At 38.0% G+C, this 19,582-nt stretch overlaps 1 protein-coding gene across 18 annotated transcripts in view; it reads left to right on the top strand.

The window, feature by feature from the left end:
- PTPRK (protein tyrosine phosphatase receptor type K) overlaps window positions 1–19,582 on the top strand; it is a 390,147-nt gene that overhangs the window by 169,040 nt on the left and 201,525 nt on the right. For all 18 annotated transcript variants that reach the window (XM_032101656.1, XM_032101653.1, XM_032101659.1 and 15 more), the window contains exons 4-5: window positions 4,504–4,585; window positions 6,406–6,521. In XM_032101656.1, coding sequence (XP_031957547.1) covers window positions 4,504–4,585; window positions 6,406–6,521 — 198 coding nt within the window. The remainder of the gene's footprint in view (window positions 1–4,503; window positions 4,586–6,405; window positions 6,522–19,582) is intronic.

Below are 19,582 nucleotides of genomic sequence, written 5' to 3'. Positions count from 1 at the left end.
GAAATTACAGTACCTAGGTTTTTCCTTTTAAAATCTTTTTTATATTTTCATCTCCAATTCTTCACCTCTCTCTAATTATTAGATCCTAGGAGGAAAATATTGTCAATGAAACACTACATTTTTGCTGTAACTAAACCTTTTAATGCTCACTTTTATCTCACTAAGACATTGCTTTCTATATATGATGATGTGGCAGGACTGCTGCCAAAACTGGGAGATTGTGCCTCCTTCACTACCATGACTGGTCAGAACCAGTCAAGAGGAGAAAGGACGAGGAAGGTCTCCAAATTATACTGAAAATACCCTTCTTGGTAGTGGTGGTGTACTGCTTACAAGAAAACAGTTTTTACAAGACCTAGGAATAATTGTATCCTTGAAGGTAGGCTTTGGGCTACAGAGGGGTTTTCCCTCTTTCGTGAACTACATTTTGCACTTAATTGACTAGGTACGTTCTGGGAGTGCTTATTTTGATCAGTGCCTCAAATGAGCTAATGATGATGACACCTAAGCTTTTGGATCCTGGCAAGAGTTAAAAATTCAGTGAGGCCAGTCCTTAAGAAGCACATTTCTTATATTCCTGCTAGTGCAGACTTAGCCTTCGTGATGATTACAGGATGCATTGTTAAGGCTGTGAAGCAATATGACAGTTTGAGTATTTCTTAAGCATTAAACTTCAGTAACTAAACACCTGTAGGAGTCTCTGCTGTAATAATTACTACTTTTTCCATTGCATTCAAACACTGTTGAGTATTTAAATTGGTCAAAATATTTATTTCTGGAAGAATATTAGATGAATAGTGATTTTAGAGCTGTGATTTTGGATTTTAGAGCTGGGATGTGAAAAGGTATGTGGTATTTTACAGTGCCTAAATCAAAACAACTTTTTATTTATTTATTTATTTTATATTTTGCGGCACATCATACACCTAATTTTCATTTTGGAGCCCTTTGCAAGCTGACAAGTATATAGGTAAGAGTGATGAGATTGACAGAATCTAGTTAGGTTTCCAAATGTCCCTCTGCACAAGCTTAGAGTGAAGCTGAGCTGCCATTCAATGAAATACTTCCTTAGATACAGAATTGTTTCATCATGTTCATATGGGACCAGAGTGGGTGCCAAAAAACAGTGCAAGCACAGAAATTGTTAGGTAAAAGCTACATTGGAGTAGCAAGGACAGTACATAATTGTGAGGTCCTGCAGAATGACTCATCAACTGTGAGTGATTGAGAAATAAAATGACAGGCAGATTTCAGTGTCGATAATGAGATATAAAATAATGCACACTACATAAAATCTAAGTTTCACACACAGAATGATGGACTCAGCTGAAGCTTGCCATTGCCACTCTGCAGCAAGATCATGAGGTTCATAAAAACATCAGCATATAGCCCTGGGATGGTCAAAAAAAGCAAATGAAGTGTTGAGAATGGTTAAAGAAGTTCAGTATAAATTAGGTAATGATGTTAGGCTGTTGAATAAATTATGACTCACCCATATTTTGATTACTGTGCGCCAGCTCTGCTCTCATTATCTTCAAAGAATATAGTGCTGTTAGAAAGAGCTTTAGAGAGAAGGATGAGCATAATCAAAGACAAGGGAATGGCTTTTATATGAGATTGGCTGAACAATCTGGGACTCTTCAAATTTGAGACAAAATTACTTTTACCTTTACATTTGGGACATATACTAGAGGTTTACAAAGTTGTGAATAATATAAAAGGCTGACTGGGATCAATCTGTCAGTGATTTGGGTCATTAAAGGAAGTCTGGTATAAACCATACAAATGGAAAGGTCTCTTAGTGCTGTCAATAGTAAACCCATGGATTTTTCCAAATGACACTGCATTCACTAAAAGCTTGCATGCTCATAGGGGAGAAAATGGCCCAATATATGGACAAGAGATACATTAAGAATGGCTAAATATGTAGGAGTGCATCCAGCTCAGGGAGTTCTGGCACTGGATCTTCATTTGTATCTGAATGTAGGTACTTCATAAACCAGGATATGGAATTTTATTTGGAGAAGTAAATGACAATTTGTGTATTACCTTGCAACCGTGCAGAAAATTCTGGGATCAAGTCTAACTCCCTTGAGTAGCATTTGAATTACCTGAAATATTCAGCACTTCCCATTCTCATTCATGGTGTCAGTTCTGGTACAAATGAGACAGGTTAGTTGTCTCTATAGCCCTGCTCTGTGCCAGTCCAATTCATCCCCTGGAAACAGTTTCTCCTCTCTATTAAAGAAAGTGAGCATCTCTCAGAAGTGCACTATATGAGCACGCAATTAAATTGTAATAAGTGGAAGGACATTTACAGTTGCACAGACAACTAATGTTTGCTGGCTGGAGTGATAATCTGAACTATTTTTCAGCTAAAACGAAAGTGTCGAAGCCGTTCTTTCTAGGACTGTGAACTGAACAGCAGTGCAGAAGAAGTGCAGGATTCACTCCCAAAGCACTGATGTCTTATTAGGATAAGCTTTCTCTGGTGAAAGCAATGGCTCAACAGTCAGTTTTTTCTCAAGTACAGTGTGTGTATTTGAGGAAAAGAACTACCTCAGGTTCTTGTCTGACTTGTCAGCATTTTGAATTGCTGTTTCTGCCTATATATGCAACTCTCCTTTTCAATTTCCTATTGTAAATGTGAACAGATGTTATCAAATTAAAGCCTGATAATAATTTTTAATTATTATTAAAAGAATTAATTTTTTAATTAATTGCTGCACTTTTTGCTATATTGTCTATAGTTATGAATGCTTCATGATTGTATTTGTACCAATTATGAATTTAAAAAATGGCACTATATAGATGAAATCTTGGCTCTCCAATATCTGTCTTTTTAATCACTGTATTTTTCTTTTGCTTACCTTGTAAACCTTGTTCCTTATACCTTTTTATAGACTTCTCAACTTTCCATATTTCTTCATATTTTCTCTCTTGTTTTGTTGTTATTTTTCTTCTCATGGATCTCTGTGTCTTTATCTTTCTATTTTCTGTGGTTTTCTCCTTTTCTGATAACTTCCTAATCCTGCTGGGTGGAGATTACTGGAACTAATCTGGCAGAGGTAGAAAATCCCAGTAAATTAATTCCCAGTAGTGTCCCAAGAAAAGTAACTTTCTCTCCTCTGACCTCCAGTGTAGGAAGGTATCAACATACAGGAGAAGGACACACTTATATGGGCGGAGCTTTCCTGAGAATTGGATCTAAATTATTTCCAAGTGAATTCATAACAACCCACTTAGAAGGAGGTGCAAATTTAGTTCAAATCTCAACAATGATGCTCAAATTTCTTAACTGGACTTTAAGAAACTATGTGCTTTCAGAGTTTGTGTATGTTATAGAACTGTATTTTGTTATAAAGAAACCAGTCTGTCAGGAGGACTTGAAATACAAAGATTATTTCTTAATGAGTTGTCTTCCATACCATGCAACCATTTAAATAAAAAAGATGATAATCCAAATTACTAAATAATTAAAGATACATATATTGATGTTTGTTACTGGGAGCAAGTGCCAGCTCTCTGAAGCTGCCTGAAGAGTGGGTAGACCTTGTCAAACAGTACTCTGGTCAGAGAGGTCATTGGACAAGGCACGTTGTGAAAGTAGGGCTCCCAGACACTAAATTAATTTCCATCAAGCTGTTGTTGGCCAAGGCAAGAAGAAGAGGCAGAGAATGAAGTGGGTTTTGTAACTAAATTGAATTTGTGTGCAAATAAAATTAGAAGGAAAAAAAAAAGAAATTGGTTAGAAGTGCAGTCTTAGCAAGAATGTCTGGAAAAACTAGAAGAAGGATTGTAGTCCAGTGCTATCAAAATATACATGCCCTACAGGCATTCTCTCTCTGCAGTAAAAGCACAATTTTGGGAGCTCTGTAAACCACCACCAAACAATTCTTAGTTGTTAACTGCCTGCTAGGGGTGGGACAAGATATTGGATGTGAAGACAGTCTCTTCTTTCCCTTCATGCACAGGAATTTCCTCATTGCCTTGCAAGAATGAAGAATGAAGTTAATAACTACTGCATCAATCTCATGCTGCAGCCGTTCTTTTTGTTGCCACTGGGGAGTGCCGCACAATTTCTGTGTTTTCCTGTGCAACTGTGCTGCAGAAGGTTACAGGAGACTATATCGTGACCCCTAGGAAGAATACAAATTTTGTTAAAATTGGTTGAGCACTTGTGTGCTCTGATGCCTTACCTGTCTGAAAGTAATGGCAATTTTTTCAGAATTGAATCATGTTTGCACCTTTAGTTGAGATAAAGCAGTATGCAGTTAAACATGTTTTTTCTGGCGTGTTATGAGCAGCAAATCCAAAGCAAACCATGTATATGAATGGTATGGAACCACAACACGCTGAGTAATAAATATTCCATTCAGTTGTCAAACCTTGTAGGAACTTCAACTAAATGAAAAAGGCAATGTGTCTTATATCTGCACGCTTGCCACCGGGGGAATTCTGTAGAAATGAGTGTTGTAAACATTTTTTCTTTCATTTTGACAGGTAATATTTGAAGCTGAAGTCTCAGATGGAAGAAATGGCTACATTGCCATTGATGACATCCAGGTCCTGAGTTACCCTTGTGGTAAGTAATGATTAAGAGCTGCATTTTTCTCTGTCTTTTCAGGACATATTTGATATTGCTGTGGACTGCTCAGTTTTCATCACTCGATCACTGATATTCTTTGTTCTTTCAATAGTATTTTTGTTGCAGCTTCCAGGAAGAAATGTGATTGCAATAGTGATTTACCTGGGTGAAATCATTTTCTGCCAGAAGTAAATTATACAAGGATGAAAAAGCAGGAATTCTTCAGTGTCTTTTTAGTCATACGCAGTTGGTGTGCATAATCAAAATGGGTTTTAATGTTAATGTGTTTACTCACTGATTAAAGAAGACTGAATTGGCAGATGCTTGTAGGAGGTTTATCAGATTTTATGCCCCTTTTCTTTTTTCTCTTTTTTTTTTTGTTCTGAAGAGACAAAATAGATTAGAAAAAAAAAGGAAAGAAAGGGCTTCTGGCTATTGAACTACTAAGGAATTGTATTTTGTTTATTTTTTTGTGGACAGACTTCAGGTATTTGTGTTTGCCTTTCCCTGCTAATCCTGGGGAATAATTGCACACATGCAAACACAAGTTGTGAGAATGAGAATATTCTACTAATAAAAAATTGTGAGGAAGAAATTGTTACTGTGCATTTCTGGCACTTGTTATCAAAATTTTTTGACAATTTGTTTCTGATCAACTCTTCTCATCTGCCCCTACACATGCACTTTCTAAAATATGATTTCCTTCTAACGTGCCACATGGCTGATAATTTAATTGCTTTCTGAAATGACCAGGATATAACAATATCCTGCTCCAACTTTGCAAAATTATGCCAAATAATAAAGTTTCAACGGCAACCTCACTTCTTTTTTTCTCATTTTACCCCAAACCTTTTAAAACCATAGCTCTTGGGGGCTACCAAGCTTACAGAGAATTTGAGTGAGTTATCTTTAATATTTCAGCCAGCCCAAATATCTGAAGTCTGTACTCAGCAAAGCTCTGCTTGAATTCAGAATCTGGCTTTTGTATTTATTTTCTTCCTCTTCTTTGTGTTTTGTTTTGAAGTGCCAAAACAAAAGGCACTTGGTTACAGTCATCCCAGCACATTATCAGTATGTTACAGTATTCAGACAAGCTCTTTTTGTTACTGATGTTTAAACCCTGTTTGTTCCAGTTTAATGTTTTTTTCCTGTGCGTCATGTTTTTTTAGTAAGCACAACAAAAGAACAGTTCAGCTACTGTTTTCTTTAGTAGTTCTTGAGAAAGGGGTGGGTGAGCTGTGTGATGTGCCCATTCCTCAAATGTGTCTGTCAGCTTTTGTAGGTCTAGTAAATCCTTCAGGTGGTTGTGCCACTGAGGTCTCCTACAGGCTTTGTCAGTGTGGGAAATAGATTTGTCAATCCCTGAAATACTACATTCAATGTCACAAATGATTTTATTTTCCAAAACAAGTGCTGAGTTGCATTGCAAATAACATAAACAGTATCTATTTGCTTGAGCAGTATGATGCTAATTGGGTTTTTCTCAGTATGATGGATTTCATACAGTCAAAAGTCTTTGGGATAATTCTTGTCAAGTGCTGCTGACATTTTGGCATCTGATCTCCTTCTTTTGGTTTCGATTTTAAAAAGACTTTATTATAACACACGTATAACAAAGTTAGTAGAATCACCAGTGGAGAAGGGAAATGACTGAAAGCACTCCTCAAACACAGATGAGACAAATCATTTTCTCTCTTCTGTTTCTATTTTTTAGCCAAAGATTGTTAAAATATGGAGGTTGAGGGAGATAATAATGTTTCTGGTACCTTTACTTTTTTGTAATAACTTCTGTTTGTAATTTTTTTCCCTCTCTGCAGATAAATCTCCACATTTTTTGAGGCTGGGGGATGTAGAGGTCAATGCAGGGCAGAATGCTACCTTTCAGTGCATTGCTACAGGGAGAGATGCAGTGAATAACAAGTTATGGCTCCAGGTAAGGCTAAATCATGCAAGTCTATTTGGCTAGAGGACAAGCTACTTTCTGGAGATGAAATATTTAAAATTCAAAGCCTTTTGTTCTTCTGCATGGAAAATATGTTGTTTAAATGCAATTTTATCTCTGTTCAATCGAGAAACTTGTAATCAGTTTTGCAATGTTGTAAAGCTTGGATTAAAAATTAGAACTGGTGAGGGCACTGCGGTAAGGTTGGCCCTTAAAGTCATTGTGGGCTTTCTCTCATGGTAAATCAACTCCTCTGTAACAAAATGTATTATTATTAAATGCAGATAATTGGCATTTGGGATCTAGTAAGACACAGATGTAACACAGCTGTCAGGAATTTTGAGGATTTTTTTAGCATCTATAGTACCTGTCCAAGCAGGTGGCTGGAGGGGTATGGCTGTACTTCTGTGTGTGTATCAGTTTTACTCAGCAGTGTATTTATGGAACAGCATAATAAATAAATAAACATAAATAAAAGGACTACATGTCCTTTTACTCTGTCTCCATAAGAGGACGAACTTTAATTTTTACCTATGTATAATTGTGAACAGTATTATGTCGGAATTTAAGAGATTACTACAACCAGAATATAAACCTTCTTACTGTGAAAGAGGACAAAAAAGAAATAAACACCACCATCTCTCCAAAACACTAAGTCTCCTCTGTATTGTTGCCATGGGGTACTTATATTTAAGATCACTGGTTAAGTAGAAGGATGACAAAGTTTCCAGTTGCTCTTAAAAAAATAAAATTTTTCCACTTAAAAAGGATTAAAAAAATCACTTCAGTGGTACATGTACAAGTTTTGTGCATTCTTTAATTTATATGTAAACTGTTAAGTACCAACATTCCTTTAGAATGGTTTCTAAATATATCCTCTAAAGCTTTATTTTTTTTTAATGTATATTTATATTTATTTTCAGAACTAAAAATTATGTAATTTTTGGGAAACGTACTCTTAAATTATCTACAGACAGAACTTCAAAATACCTATTTTTTGTCACATTTTTGTTGTATTTTGAAGTGAACTATAATCAATTATTTCAGTCTGTTTGATTTTTGTTTTAATAGTGGATCTGAAAAACCTTGACTGTTGCATATAGGCATGTCATAAGCTTGAAATTTTAAAGAGATTTTTTAAAAAGATGATTAAAAAATCTGATATGCAAAATGTATTATTAGACAAATATGCTGCAACATTAAAAAAGGAACACAAGCAGTAACTTCACTGCATTTAGTGAAAAGGTAGCACAACAGTAGGAATGATTTGTACTCCATGTCTTTGAGCAGTAATTTGTTTAAATTGAGTACACATGTAATGCATTCATTCAGAAAAAGCAGCTTGATTTTAGAGACTTGCCAAGTAAAGCACACAAAGCACAAAAAATGAAACTGGCCTGGGTTTTGCTATATCCAAGGCAAGACAATAGTGATAGGAGCATTCCAGCAAACCTGTGAAGCGCCACTTTCAGTTGATCATGGGTCAGAAAGACCCAATAAAGAGAGCCAGCTGGAAACCTTCCCTATCGCTCAATCCTTGGAGTCAGATAACTCTGACAGATTATCCTACCTAACTTTCACTCCCCTGAGAAGCCCAGCTCATGGCCAGATAAACTCAGAAAACATATGTTTTGTCCCTCCATATGCTTCATGGGTAGTTTGTTTTTTTGTGTGTGTGTATGTGGATCACAGATGTGATAATTTCTCACAGTGTGATAGATAAAGAACTTTAGAGGTTATAACTCTGCTTGCCTGGGCTTGTGAAGTTCTCTGATACTCTTGAAGATACCTTGATACTTGAGCTTCTGTTCTCTTTCTTGTCTTCCTGTAAACAGTACTGAATTTTCACCAGTTTAAGGGTGAATTTTTTCACTCATCATTCCAGCTCTCAATTCTGCTTGCCCAATATAAGTGTGAATCGGCAACTTTCCCTATATGGATAATTTCCTTAGAACTCAGAGTAACTATTGTTGAGCACAGCTAAATGTGAATTTACTCCTTATCCTTAAAACCTGGCATGGATATGTATGGGCCTCATGAAACGCTGGAGTGTAACTTGGAAAAGGTTCGCTTTAACCTTTGATCAAACTCAAGATTAAAAAAGCCCGAATAGCCTGAAAGGAAGAACTGGCAGATCAAATCAAATGCCTAAGTAATTGTTTTTGAGAGCCTTGAGCTGAAACATTCCAGGAATGTATTTTTTTCATAACAAGAAAGGCCATTATAAAAAAAAAAAATTGCAAAAATGAAAAATAAGTGGATGATGGTGAGGGAAAAGACACTTGCCAAGCACATTGTTTTAGAGAAAATAGCTTTTGGTTATGTCCTTATTGAAAGAGAAAAACTATTTCATTGAGGAGGAAAAAAAAACCAGCAAAAAATTTGCTATTAAAATACATTCTTTTATAAGGAAAGGTTCAAGGAGCAATCTGGGACATCGGGGCTTTTTGTATCTGAAGAGATCTAAGATTTCATTTGCTTGCATTGAAGCAGTAAATATGTGCAGCTAGAGATTTTGTTGAAGACTCTATCAGTACTGTGGCTCTTGCAGTCTTCTGTTTTGAGAAGAATTTGAGTAAATTCAGCAGCACATGGAAAAAAATAGCAGCCAATCTGCTCCGCATTCAAAGTCCTGCAGTCCCATGGCTGCTTCAGCCAGGTTCGGTCTGAGCTGCCACAGTCTCAGCTTCACCCTCTTGGTCCCTCTCTGCACTGATCTGGAGCTTTTGCTGCTCTCCAGTAAGTCAGTTCAGGAAAGGGATCTGACTGGAAAAGATTTTGACTCCAATTGGATTTTTGTTGTTGCGGGGGGTTGGAGAGGACTGTTTGTTTCATTATTGTTTCTGTTTGGGTTTTGTTAATTTGTTCATTGTTTTGTTTTTGTGGGTTTTTTTGTAATTTGTTTGCTTGGTCTTTTGATTTTTTTTGTGTGTCTTTTTCCACAGCTTGATTCACATCTAAATTACCTATATAAATAATGCCAGCAGGTGGAAAAAGATTGAGATGTTTGATTAGAAGCAGGGAAGAGGAAAAGATTATAACCACATGATGTGAAAAGAGGATTTTGGTAGCTTGCATCCTTGTAGACCTATGTAAACTTCAATTTTGTTTTAGTTATTGGGCCCTGATCATATACTAGACGTTCTATCTGCAAGTACATTTCCATGCTTATGTTTTTCCCAGTGTATATATAATTAAGTGCACATAACTTTATGTGCCTAAAAATAAAAATGGATAAAAATAGGTGCGGCATTTCAATACACTGTTTCCTGTGTGTTTACTGCTGTAATGACAGTGTTTTCATCAACACTATTTTCTATAAGTGTATGTCTGTAAACTTTTCAGACAAATAGGGATTAACATTGAATTGAACTTCTCCTGACTTTCACGGCTGCAGATTCTGCTTGTGTGTTTGTTTGTTTCTGGATTGTATCTGGTCTCTTGTCCCCTTTGATATCCCTTTCTTCCCACCTCTGTAGTTTGCAGCCTCAATGGACCAATGCTTGAGACAGTCAAAGCTCTGTCATTGAAAGATAAGCAGTAAAGATAACAGAAGTTTTCAAAAGTTGAAGCTGCATTAATACAGAACAAATATTTGCACAGATAAAGAGATTTAACTGGTTGAACAAGATCTGAAACACACCTTTTGTGACAGTGTGAATAGTAGGTGTGGGAGCAGGGCAGAAATGCAGCTCAAATTCTTTTGTTCTTCACCTTTTCAGCCTGATCTGCTATCAAATCTTTTACAGTTGTGAGCTGAAGAATTGAGCTGAAGAATTCTATTTACGACCTGCAATTATTAGCAAATTCTGAAAGGGTTGCAAAGTCCTTAGTTTTTGTTTAAAAGTTAAACAACATTGATGTTGTTTCTGAAACACATTCAGTCCTTAACAGTGCCTAATATCTTTTTTGCCTGCCATTCTCTTCCAAATGTAATGCTGGGGAGCTTTTTTTCTCAGTATTTTCTGCCTTCTCTTTAAGCTTTCTGCTGTAATAAGTCACATACCAACAGCTGTAGTTTGATCTTACTGCCCACACTGAAGCAGTTGGGTTGTGTGACAGGAGTCCCTAAACCCAAGGTGGTAGCCTAGGTTTTCTACCTGTTATGCTTTGGTATGCTCTGATTTATGAGCTTTAGGAATTAGCAGAAGTTCTTGTTGAAAAATGCTTTCCTGGAGGAGGTGAACTTAAGTGTGTGTGTAGTCTTAAAAAAATGAATATAGTGTGTATAGATATCATAATTAATCAGTTCTTGCCCACTTACTGATTTTGTTTCTTTCTAAAGCCTATGAATTTTCTTTCCTTGAAAAGACACTTAAAGAATATGGAATTTTTCTTTTATTAAAATTTGATGCACCTTGCTGCTTTGTGCACATTGATTTTCTAAATTAGTATAAAAAGAACCCCTGTTTTATTCTATTTATTTGCCTGTGAAATGCCATGCATTCCACTGGAGTTATGTCAGCAAATAAGCTTGCAAACAAGTCGCTTCTGCATGGTAATCCTATGCTCAGAATGGATACATGTTACATATTAAATGTTTGAAAGAATAGTGCACAGAGGGCATTTCTAAATATGAAAATGCAAGAGTCAGGGGGGTGGGCTCTGTTTCTTATTTCATTTGAAGATTTCTGTTTGCAGAAAGCTTAATTTCTTTACTAAGATAGTAGAGAAACAGAATTGACTGGGTAAATTAAATAACATTTGGGTACACCAAGACTCCAGAAAGCAGTGTATGTATTGTCCAGCATTTGTTCTGCTGATCTAATTGAGATATCAGAGCAATAGGGTTTTTTGCATAATCGGGCTGTGTTTAACAGCTTCCTGAGCTGGGAACAATTGTGGCTCCCAGAAGCCCAATACGATCTTCAGTGTCTTACCGATGTCCGGTTTAGCTGGGCACTCGTACAGTGCAGAGCATAGAGCTTTTTGCTAGAACATCTGTTAAACCATATGTCTTGGCACCTGGTTCAGATGGCGATAACTGCGGCACTAATGAGTCCATCCATCATTGCTGAGCTTTGCATTAACATAGCATTGGATTAGGGAAAGCGGCTTGTTCTAGCTTTGCAGTCAGATGTGTTTTGCCACGGTCTGCGGTGATACCATTTGCCTTGGCGAATCTGAAATTCAAAGGGGTACCGGCTGCATGCATTTAAAGGTTTAATATGCGCCTTGTAATCCTGGGCAGATTTGCCATCTGAGCAGTGGTGAACGGGCCAATCTGTCAGCAATAGCTGTGGGTGCTGGCTAACCGCCCTCCACTTGGGCTGCCAAGGCTGGCGCGGCAGCCCCGTGCCCACCCGTGGAGACACTCGTCAGCGTTAATACGGTCTGATGCAGCCCTTCTCTCTGCCAGAGGAAAGTGTCTTTCCTTGTGGAATAACAGATAATTAAAGCAATTGCCTGAGAGTAATAATTGAAAAAGTGAAATTAAACAGCATTATGGAAAATAAAATGCAAATTGCTGTAAAAACAATGGAGTCGGGCTGACCTCCCAGCGGTACCAACTGTTAGTGGAGGATGAGCGAGCGTCTGTTCGGGCTCGAACAACTGGCTGCTTCTCTCTCCCTTTGTAGAGGAAACTGCCATAATCCTCAATGTCCTGTTCACCAGCATCTTGGGTTTTGGTGCTTATTGCCACAGAATGGCATGTGATATTTAGCATTCATTTTTCTTGCTAAGTACTGCATATATGCACTCTTTAACAAGTCTTTGGACTGGGCACATGCAGATGGTATCCTGCAATGATGCATTGTGCAGGACCAACATAGTATTCCAGGAATTTAGATTAGAAAGGGTATATAAGAACTCATGCCTCTGCCAAAGGGTTGAGGGACAAAACATTGACTATTTGGTTTTGCTTTCTGGAAGGCCTATTTCCTCTCAAAGGAAAGAAGCTATGCCACTGTCATAGGTTAGCAAGCATAGTCCCGGAAGGGACGTCCTTGCTAAGGGGTGCTTACAGTTTCCTCTGGGAACTGATAGAACCTATCAGCTGGCCAGTTTGAATATGGACAATTCTCTAAGCCACTTAAAGTTGTGATCACCTCTGTGATCCACATTTAAGAATAGGCAAACTCCCCCTCCAAGCTCTCTCTCGTTTCCGGTGCTGGGACAGGTGGCTGCGGGCCCCGTGTGGGGGCCAGCGGGCCAGGCCGGGCCGGGCCACGGCCATCCTGAAGCCATGGACCTGTTCCAGCTGTGGAACCCCCCCCACTGCCTTGACGTGGGCAGCCAGAGCGGCTCGCCTCTACCCCCTCTCCACTGCGATAAGAAAAATTCAACATTCCAGCTGCAAAGCTGCAAGGCCGAGGTGAGAGTAACCCTTTTATTGCTGTGAAGAGCTGAAAACCTGAGGGAAGAGAGAGAGGAGATGCTTAAAGCTGAAATTCTCTTGTGAAGCTATGATATATCAGAGTATCCTGTTGTAATTTCATGAAGATCTGGGGGGTGGAGTGTTCAACTCGTAAGCAAAAGCACCTGCGCTGAGATAGGCAGATGCTGACGCAGCTGTAATTTCATGAGAAGTTTGGACAGGGAGAGATGAACCAGATGAGGACTTTTGCTCCAAACGGGAAAGGAGAAAACCTCAGTTCCTAGAGATGCCCCCAGAGATAGTCCTAGAGATGAAGATGATGAAGACCCTTTGCTCCCAGGGAAGGAGAAGGGCCTCTGTTTTTGTTTCTGAACGGCTCAACCTTAAAATTGTACCCCAAAAAACTTCAAGAGTGGACCCTCGAAAGCAGTTGCGGGAAAAGCTGCAAGTCGGGGGAAAGGACTCACACGCAGGCAGAGAGACTCCTCTTCCTAAATGGACTGAACAATATTTGGAAGTGGGCGGCTGGCTCATTGTGATACTGTTTTCATAGCATGAGCAAGAAGAGACTTCTCTTTCTAAATGGACTGAACAAGGTTATTATGGAAGTGGTAAACAGACTGAACATCTTAAGGGTTGTCTTTTCATATTGTCAGTGGGAGAAGGGAGGAAGGTGGGGGGAGGAGGAGAGTTCTGAAGGTGGTATTTTTTTTTTTTTTTTCTTCTTTTAGGTCTGTTAATAAACTTCTTTATATTCTTTCAAGTTTGGTGCCTGTTTTGCATTTCTCCTAATTCTTATCTCACAGCAGATAAACAGTAATGAGTATTTTGGACCAAACCACTACAGCCACACAAGTGCCTTCCGCCTGCTGTGAAGACATGGATTAGTATTCAGCAGGAGGGTTGGAGTGTGGACCATGGGCCTTTGGGGTAAACCATTTAGCTAACCCAGCAGTGAATGCTGGGAGGCTTGCTTTTGGTCTTGGAATAAGTGCATCTATAATAGGAGAGTCACGTCCAATTTAACTTTGTTTTACATCATTTGCGTGTTACCTTCTATGGGTTTTCTAATGTAACTTTTCCTTTCGAGATCCTACTGCATTTTGATACAGTTAATTAAGTGGTTAAGACACCCTTTCTTTAGTTTGATGATAAAATATTTGCTGTTACAGTGCACCTGCCTAGTCACCATGTTCATTATATTGGAAGAATGTTTTTTGTTGGTTTGCACAAATTTTATGACCCCTGAAAGTTAAGAAGAGCTGAGTATGCTCTAAATGTTAGAAAGGCTTTGTTACTTTGCTTTTTTATTCAGTGCAGCCTAGAGAGAGTTCAGAGAAGATGCCTTGCTAGCATCCACCGGGTTTCAGCTGTGGAACTGTGATGAAGAGTTTTGATCCCCTTTTTGGTTTTGGTCAACTGTCAAGTTTGATGTTTTTTGGTTTTGAACTGAAATAAGTCCGTCAGGCCTGCTTGCCCTAAGGAGGAGTGGGAGCTATGATGTTTTGTGGAGGCTGTGGGAGGAGAGAAGGCCTATGGCTCTGGTTTTGCTCTTCTCCCTGGGTGTCAGGAGAGGTGGATGAGCCTCTGAGGAGCCTCTGGGGAGACAGAAGACTTTTTTGGATTATCAGCATCATCTGCCTAAAGCAAGTACTAATTTGCACAGCAAGCTGGGCTGCTTGTGACAAACCTTCTTTCCTCAGCCAGTAAAATTGCACTCAAGTCAACATCATCTTACCTTTATCTTGATTACTGACAGTGGCTAAGCAGGATATAAGTTCTTTTTTTTGTTGTTGTTTTGTTGAGGTTTGTACAGAAGCTTCACTTTCATCATTTGTCTCATATTGGTTGCTTTTACTTAGAGAAGATGTTTTTGAAAAGAAGACTCAGAATAGGGAGACATAAAAGACTTTTTTGCAATGACTTGTCTATTCTACCAGCACTTTCACCTTATCATATTTATGTTCTGTGATACATATTCTGGTTTTCCAAACCTTTTTTTCAAAGTTGTATGAAAAGCTGCCTTGAAGTGGTCTATGAGGCTCCTTGTAAATTACTTGACTTGTAGTTTATTCTGTATCACAGACTCCTGACTCAGACATGGTTAAAGAATATTCACCCATGAAAAATACAGTATTCAAACTTTGTTTCACAGAGGTTTTTTTCCTCTGTTTTTTCCCCCCCTCTATTCACCTTTGATGCTATCTATGTCATTTAACCCTGAATGAACCATTCTCCCTCTCGTCTGCCTCTGTTTATCAGCTTCATGGATAAATATGGCAGTTTCCCCTAAATGTCCGGTCATCCTAGGTTTCAGCAACATGAAATACTGTAATCCTCCTGGTCTTAATTTAATTCTGCCCCAGTTAGCTAAGTCCTCTGGTCTGCATAGCTAGCAGTCATTTAGTTTACACAGCAGCCTTTGGAGTTGCCCTGTAGGCCTTCCCTGGGGTCCTTTGGTGGCTGGAGTATCTGCTGCTGGGGGCTGTGCTGCTGAGCATGGCCCCAGTGGTGCTACCTTCCCCTCCTGCCATTTTGTACTTTACAGGTAGAACAGCTGCAGTGGAAGTTTGGTTCTCCTGTGTAGTCCTGGTAGTAACTCCTCAGTCAGCCAGTGGCTGAAGCCCCCATGTAAGTGAGGCACCTGAAATTAAGGTGATGTTTACAAAAATATATACTATTATAAATTCCTTGGCCGTTCTGTCCTGTGACTCTTGTCTGTTATTTCCTGCATTCAGGTTGTCTTCTCCTCAGTAGTGTGATGTGCGGTAGGTAGCCTAATACCCCCAGGCCCTAGTTTCCTCAAATAGCTGCAGGTCTTAATGAATTACAGAAGAATAAGAACAGCTGGTAGGCTTGGCTGCTTTTAGAAAAGGGTAAAATTGTCTGCTGAGAAATTTTTGAGGAGCTGTCTTGTGGTGGTCCTCAGTAGTAGGTTTTTGTGCAACTTTTTTCCTTCATTGTTTTCTACTTAAGCAGATTTTTTTGTTTTGTGCTGCAGGATAAATACTGTAGTTCAGTGTGAGCTGCTCAAGGTGATATAGACCTTAAAACACTGCGTCCGGAATCCATAATTTTGTGAATTACGTGGTTTTGGTTGTTTGTTGTTACCTTTTTTTAGTCAAGAGCACTGCATTCAAGAATCAAAGGTTTCTGGAAAGCTTTATTTTGTTTTAAAATATACTTTTTTTGGTTTTTTTGTATGTTCAACAATTTTTCAATTAGGCTTAAACTAAGAGGCTTTAAAATGCTCAGAGAAAGTGAGTGTTGTGTTCACTTGTGTAGTGGCATGCCCAGGGACACGGTAGTTTGAATTTTGCTAGTTTGCCTCTGGTGGCTTTTATTATAATAAAATAAATTAGAATTTCCACCTCTAAAGGGCCAGATGGCTCTCAATTGAATTATTTCATCAGAGCCCTTGATTTCTTCAGTAGGAGGGTCAGTGCAGCATGATAGAAATTTGAACTACTTCAAAGGGGACAAGTTTGACTAAGAGCAGTGCATATTACCAAGTGTCTTGGGGTGACATTTAAAGTAATTGTGGATTTCTGTACTGCAGTGCAGCATGCAGGATAAATCTTGGCTTGTCGCATTTGTTCATGATCTTCAGTGTATGTTTGCATGGGAAAAGCTGTGTGGTTTTTCTTGCTAATAAGTGAATGCACAGTTCATTGGAAAGTAGAATCTTATTCTGGTTTGCTATGCATGTAGGAGACCAGAAAGTTAAAGCAAGTCCTATTAATTTCCTACTTAAAAGATATTTAATACTTCCTCTTAATAATCAAACAAAAGAAATTGCTACTTCCCCTTCTTTTATACTAAGAATATAGGATTATTTAGGCATATTATTTAATCTATATTTCTAATTCATTATCTGTTTGAAAAAAAATGATTTCTTAATCTAAATTTTATAAATAAAATTGGAAAAATAATCCCACTATGTTCAGTAATTCTATCTTTTGTGAGGAAAAAAATTAAAATTTTATTTATAATTTCCTCTGATAAATGTATGTCATGCTTTATTATGTTCCTAGTATGTTAATAAATTTCAAAATGTCAAGAATATATTGAGACATTTGTGTAAAAGAAGAAAATATAATAATAATAATAACAACAACAACAGGAGCAAAAATAATAATATTTTAGAAATTGTTTCAGATTTTTCTCCATTTGGAAATTGTGTCCTAAATGCTGTAAAAGAATATGTGTGTCTGTGGAAAAGTGACAGATAGGTGCATATAAGTAAAATTTAAACAGTACTGTTATTTGTGTTGTTTATTCCACTCACTTTTTTTTTTTCTTTTTTAGTAACATGATCCGGCAGAAATTGTGCATTATTGCTGGCATTCAAACTATCCACAGACAGCCCTCTTTCTTTTTTTCCCCTCATCAAAAAAAGACATTTCTGCCTTTTACATAATGAGTAAACCCAGGAATGTTTTGGAACATGTTGTTTACAAATTTCCCTTGCCTCAAGGCAGCAGAGATTTACTGCCCTGGGCTGCTGGGGGCATCTTTCCAGCCCTTGTGCTTCTGGGGAAGTTATGATTGCAGCTTTGGGGATTGAGTTGCTCAGACAAACTGTGGACTTGTGCCCTGCTCACCACATATAACTTGCCCTCTCCTCTACTCCCAGTGGCTGTGCAGTGAATCTGATCGCAAGCTAATCCATTTGGTGATGATTATATATGCAGAGGGAGAATATTTTCAGGAAGGTTTTTTATATTCCAGGTTGGTTTTTTCGCGTGAGCACAGGAGGGAAGGTGAGGAGGGAGTGAGTGCAGGGCAGCTGATAGGGCACTGCTGCCAGCGTAGCGCGGTGTCACTGCAGCTGAAATGTTGACATCTTCTGATCTCTGGAGGCATCCCAGCATCCAGCTGAGAGCCCGAGAAGGCAACCAGAGTTGACTGTAATTATTAGCAGTAGAGCAGACTTATTTTAAGGTGTTTACAGTAAGAAAGGGATGGGGATGTGTAAGGTTGAACTGTCCAGGCTTATAAAAATCACTGGTGTGAAATAAAGGGTTCCGGAAAAATTTAGAGAGAACATTGCTGCAGACATGTATCTTACTGCTATAAAAAAGCAAAAAAAGCAAAACCCACCACTTTTCAGCCTGAAAAGTTGAGGGAGAAAGGCTGATAAATTTTAAATATTTATAAGATATGCACTTAATTTCTACCAATTAAATAAGATGTTGGAGTTTAGGTTCTTCTGGTTGCACTCATGTTCTAAACGATCCACTAAAATTGCATTTCATATTTATTAAATGCTTGATTTCTTTCATGAAGCAAAAGAGAGATATTTAAGACTAATTGTTAATTTACCTAAGATTGTTTTCAAGCTGCATAGACTTTGCTGTTGACTTTATTTAAAATATAGATGATCTAATTTCATTGCCTGAAAAAGATTTAATAAAATCATGTTCCTATCATATTAAAAATAACTTTGAAGTTAGAGAGATTTATTTAAGACTCTAATTTTAAATGCCTGAAATGACAGAATTAAGGAGATTTTTTCACAGGCTAATATTTCTTTTAATCAAGTGTTTATAGAGGGTAGTTCTTTGTGAAGCCCAGAGTTATTCTCACAAAAGAGGAGAACTGCCTGGTGGTGACCTCTCTTAAATGAGCAATTCAGGGTTATCAAATCAGACAGCAAGGGACTGGAGGAACCAAGGATCACACAGGGTACAGCCATTACCCATTAGTATAACTCCACATTAATTTTAAATTGAATTTTTAAAACTTAATTGAGCAGCATTTTCAAGCTCTGTTCAGTGTGAGCAGGACATAAATTGAAACAGTATGTACCAGGAACCCTTAATAAGCGGAGAGCACTGCTGCCTTTCTTCCCTCTCTTTTAAAATCAGTAGTAATGCTCTGAGATTAAAAAGAAGAATTTAATTAAGAGATCATGACAGTGCATCTGAACTCTGACTGGCTAATGGCTTACCAGTGTAAGGGATATGAGCTGAAATGAATGCAGGGTTTTTTCTTTAACATCCATTTTTGGTTGAGAACTCTCTTCTGTTTGAACTTTTCATCATTTTAATGATGGAGAACTATTCTAATGGATAAGCTGTACATGAAGAAAGACTTTGAAAATGTAGTTGTACAGTTGAATTCCCAAGAAACAAATTCTAATACAGAGAAATTAGAGCAACTGCTCCAAGTCTTGTAAAATAATATGGTAGGAAATCACTGATGTAAATAAAAAAGAAAATCTGAGGTGGTGTTGTTCTAGAACTGTAAAGCTTGTACAATTTTATTTTGATTAATTTCTCTGAAATTGCATTAATATTTCATTTTAAGTGGAGTCAAATTCACTTTGCTTCTCAACTTAAAGCGTGCAGATGATCTTAAGTAAGCAAGCTCTGATCTTCAGAGCGTATATTATTCTATATAGCAAGCTTGGATGTGCTTCTCTGCTGCAGACTAAGTGCTTGGTGTTCCAGTTTAAAGCACTGGACTGATTGAAATTAAGTCCTTCATTTTAGAAAACTCCCTAATATTTATTTTTCCCTTCATAGCAGAACAAGAATGACTGCATTACATGGTTTACTTGTCAAGTCTGCTATCATATAAGTTTTAAAAATACACCATCAGTTTATTATTGGCTGCTCGGTATTTTTGACAATCACGTGACAAATTTGTATTTAATGGGGGAGCTTGACTTCCCTTTGCTGGGTGGCTATGGTGTGGCAAGGTCATAAGGGTATGGGGCAAGCCTGAG

The sequence above is a fragment of the Corvus moneduloides genome, chromosome 3, assembly GCF_009650955.1.
Source record: "Corvus moneduloides isolate bCorMon1 chromosome 3, bCorMon1.pri, whole genome shotgun sequence".
NCBI lineage: Eukaryota > Metazoa > Chordata > Aves > Passeriformes > Corvidae > Corvus > Corvus moneduloides.
Note: the sequence above shows the minus strand (reverse complement) of the source record. Positions and strands in the feature narration are given on the sequence as shown.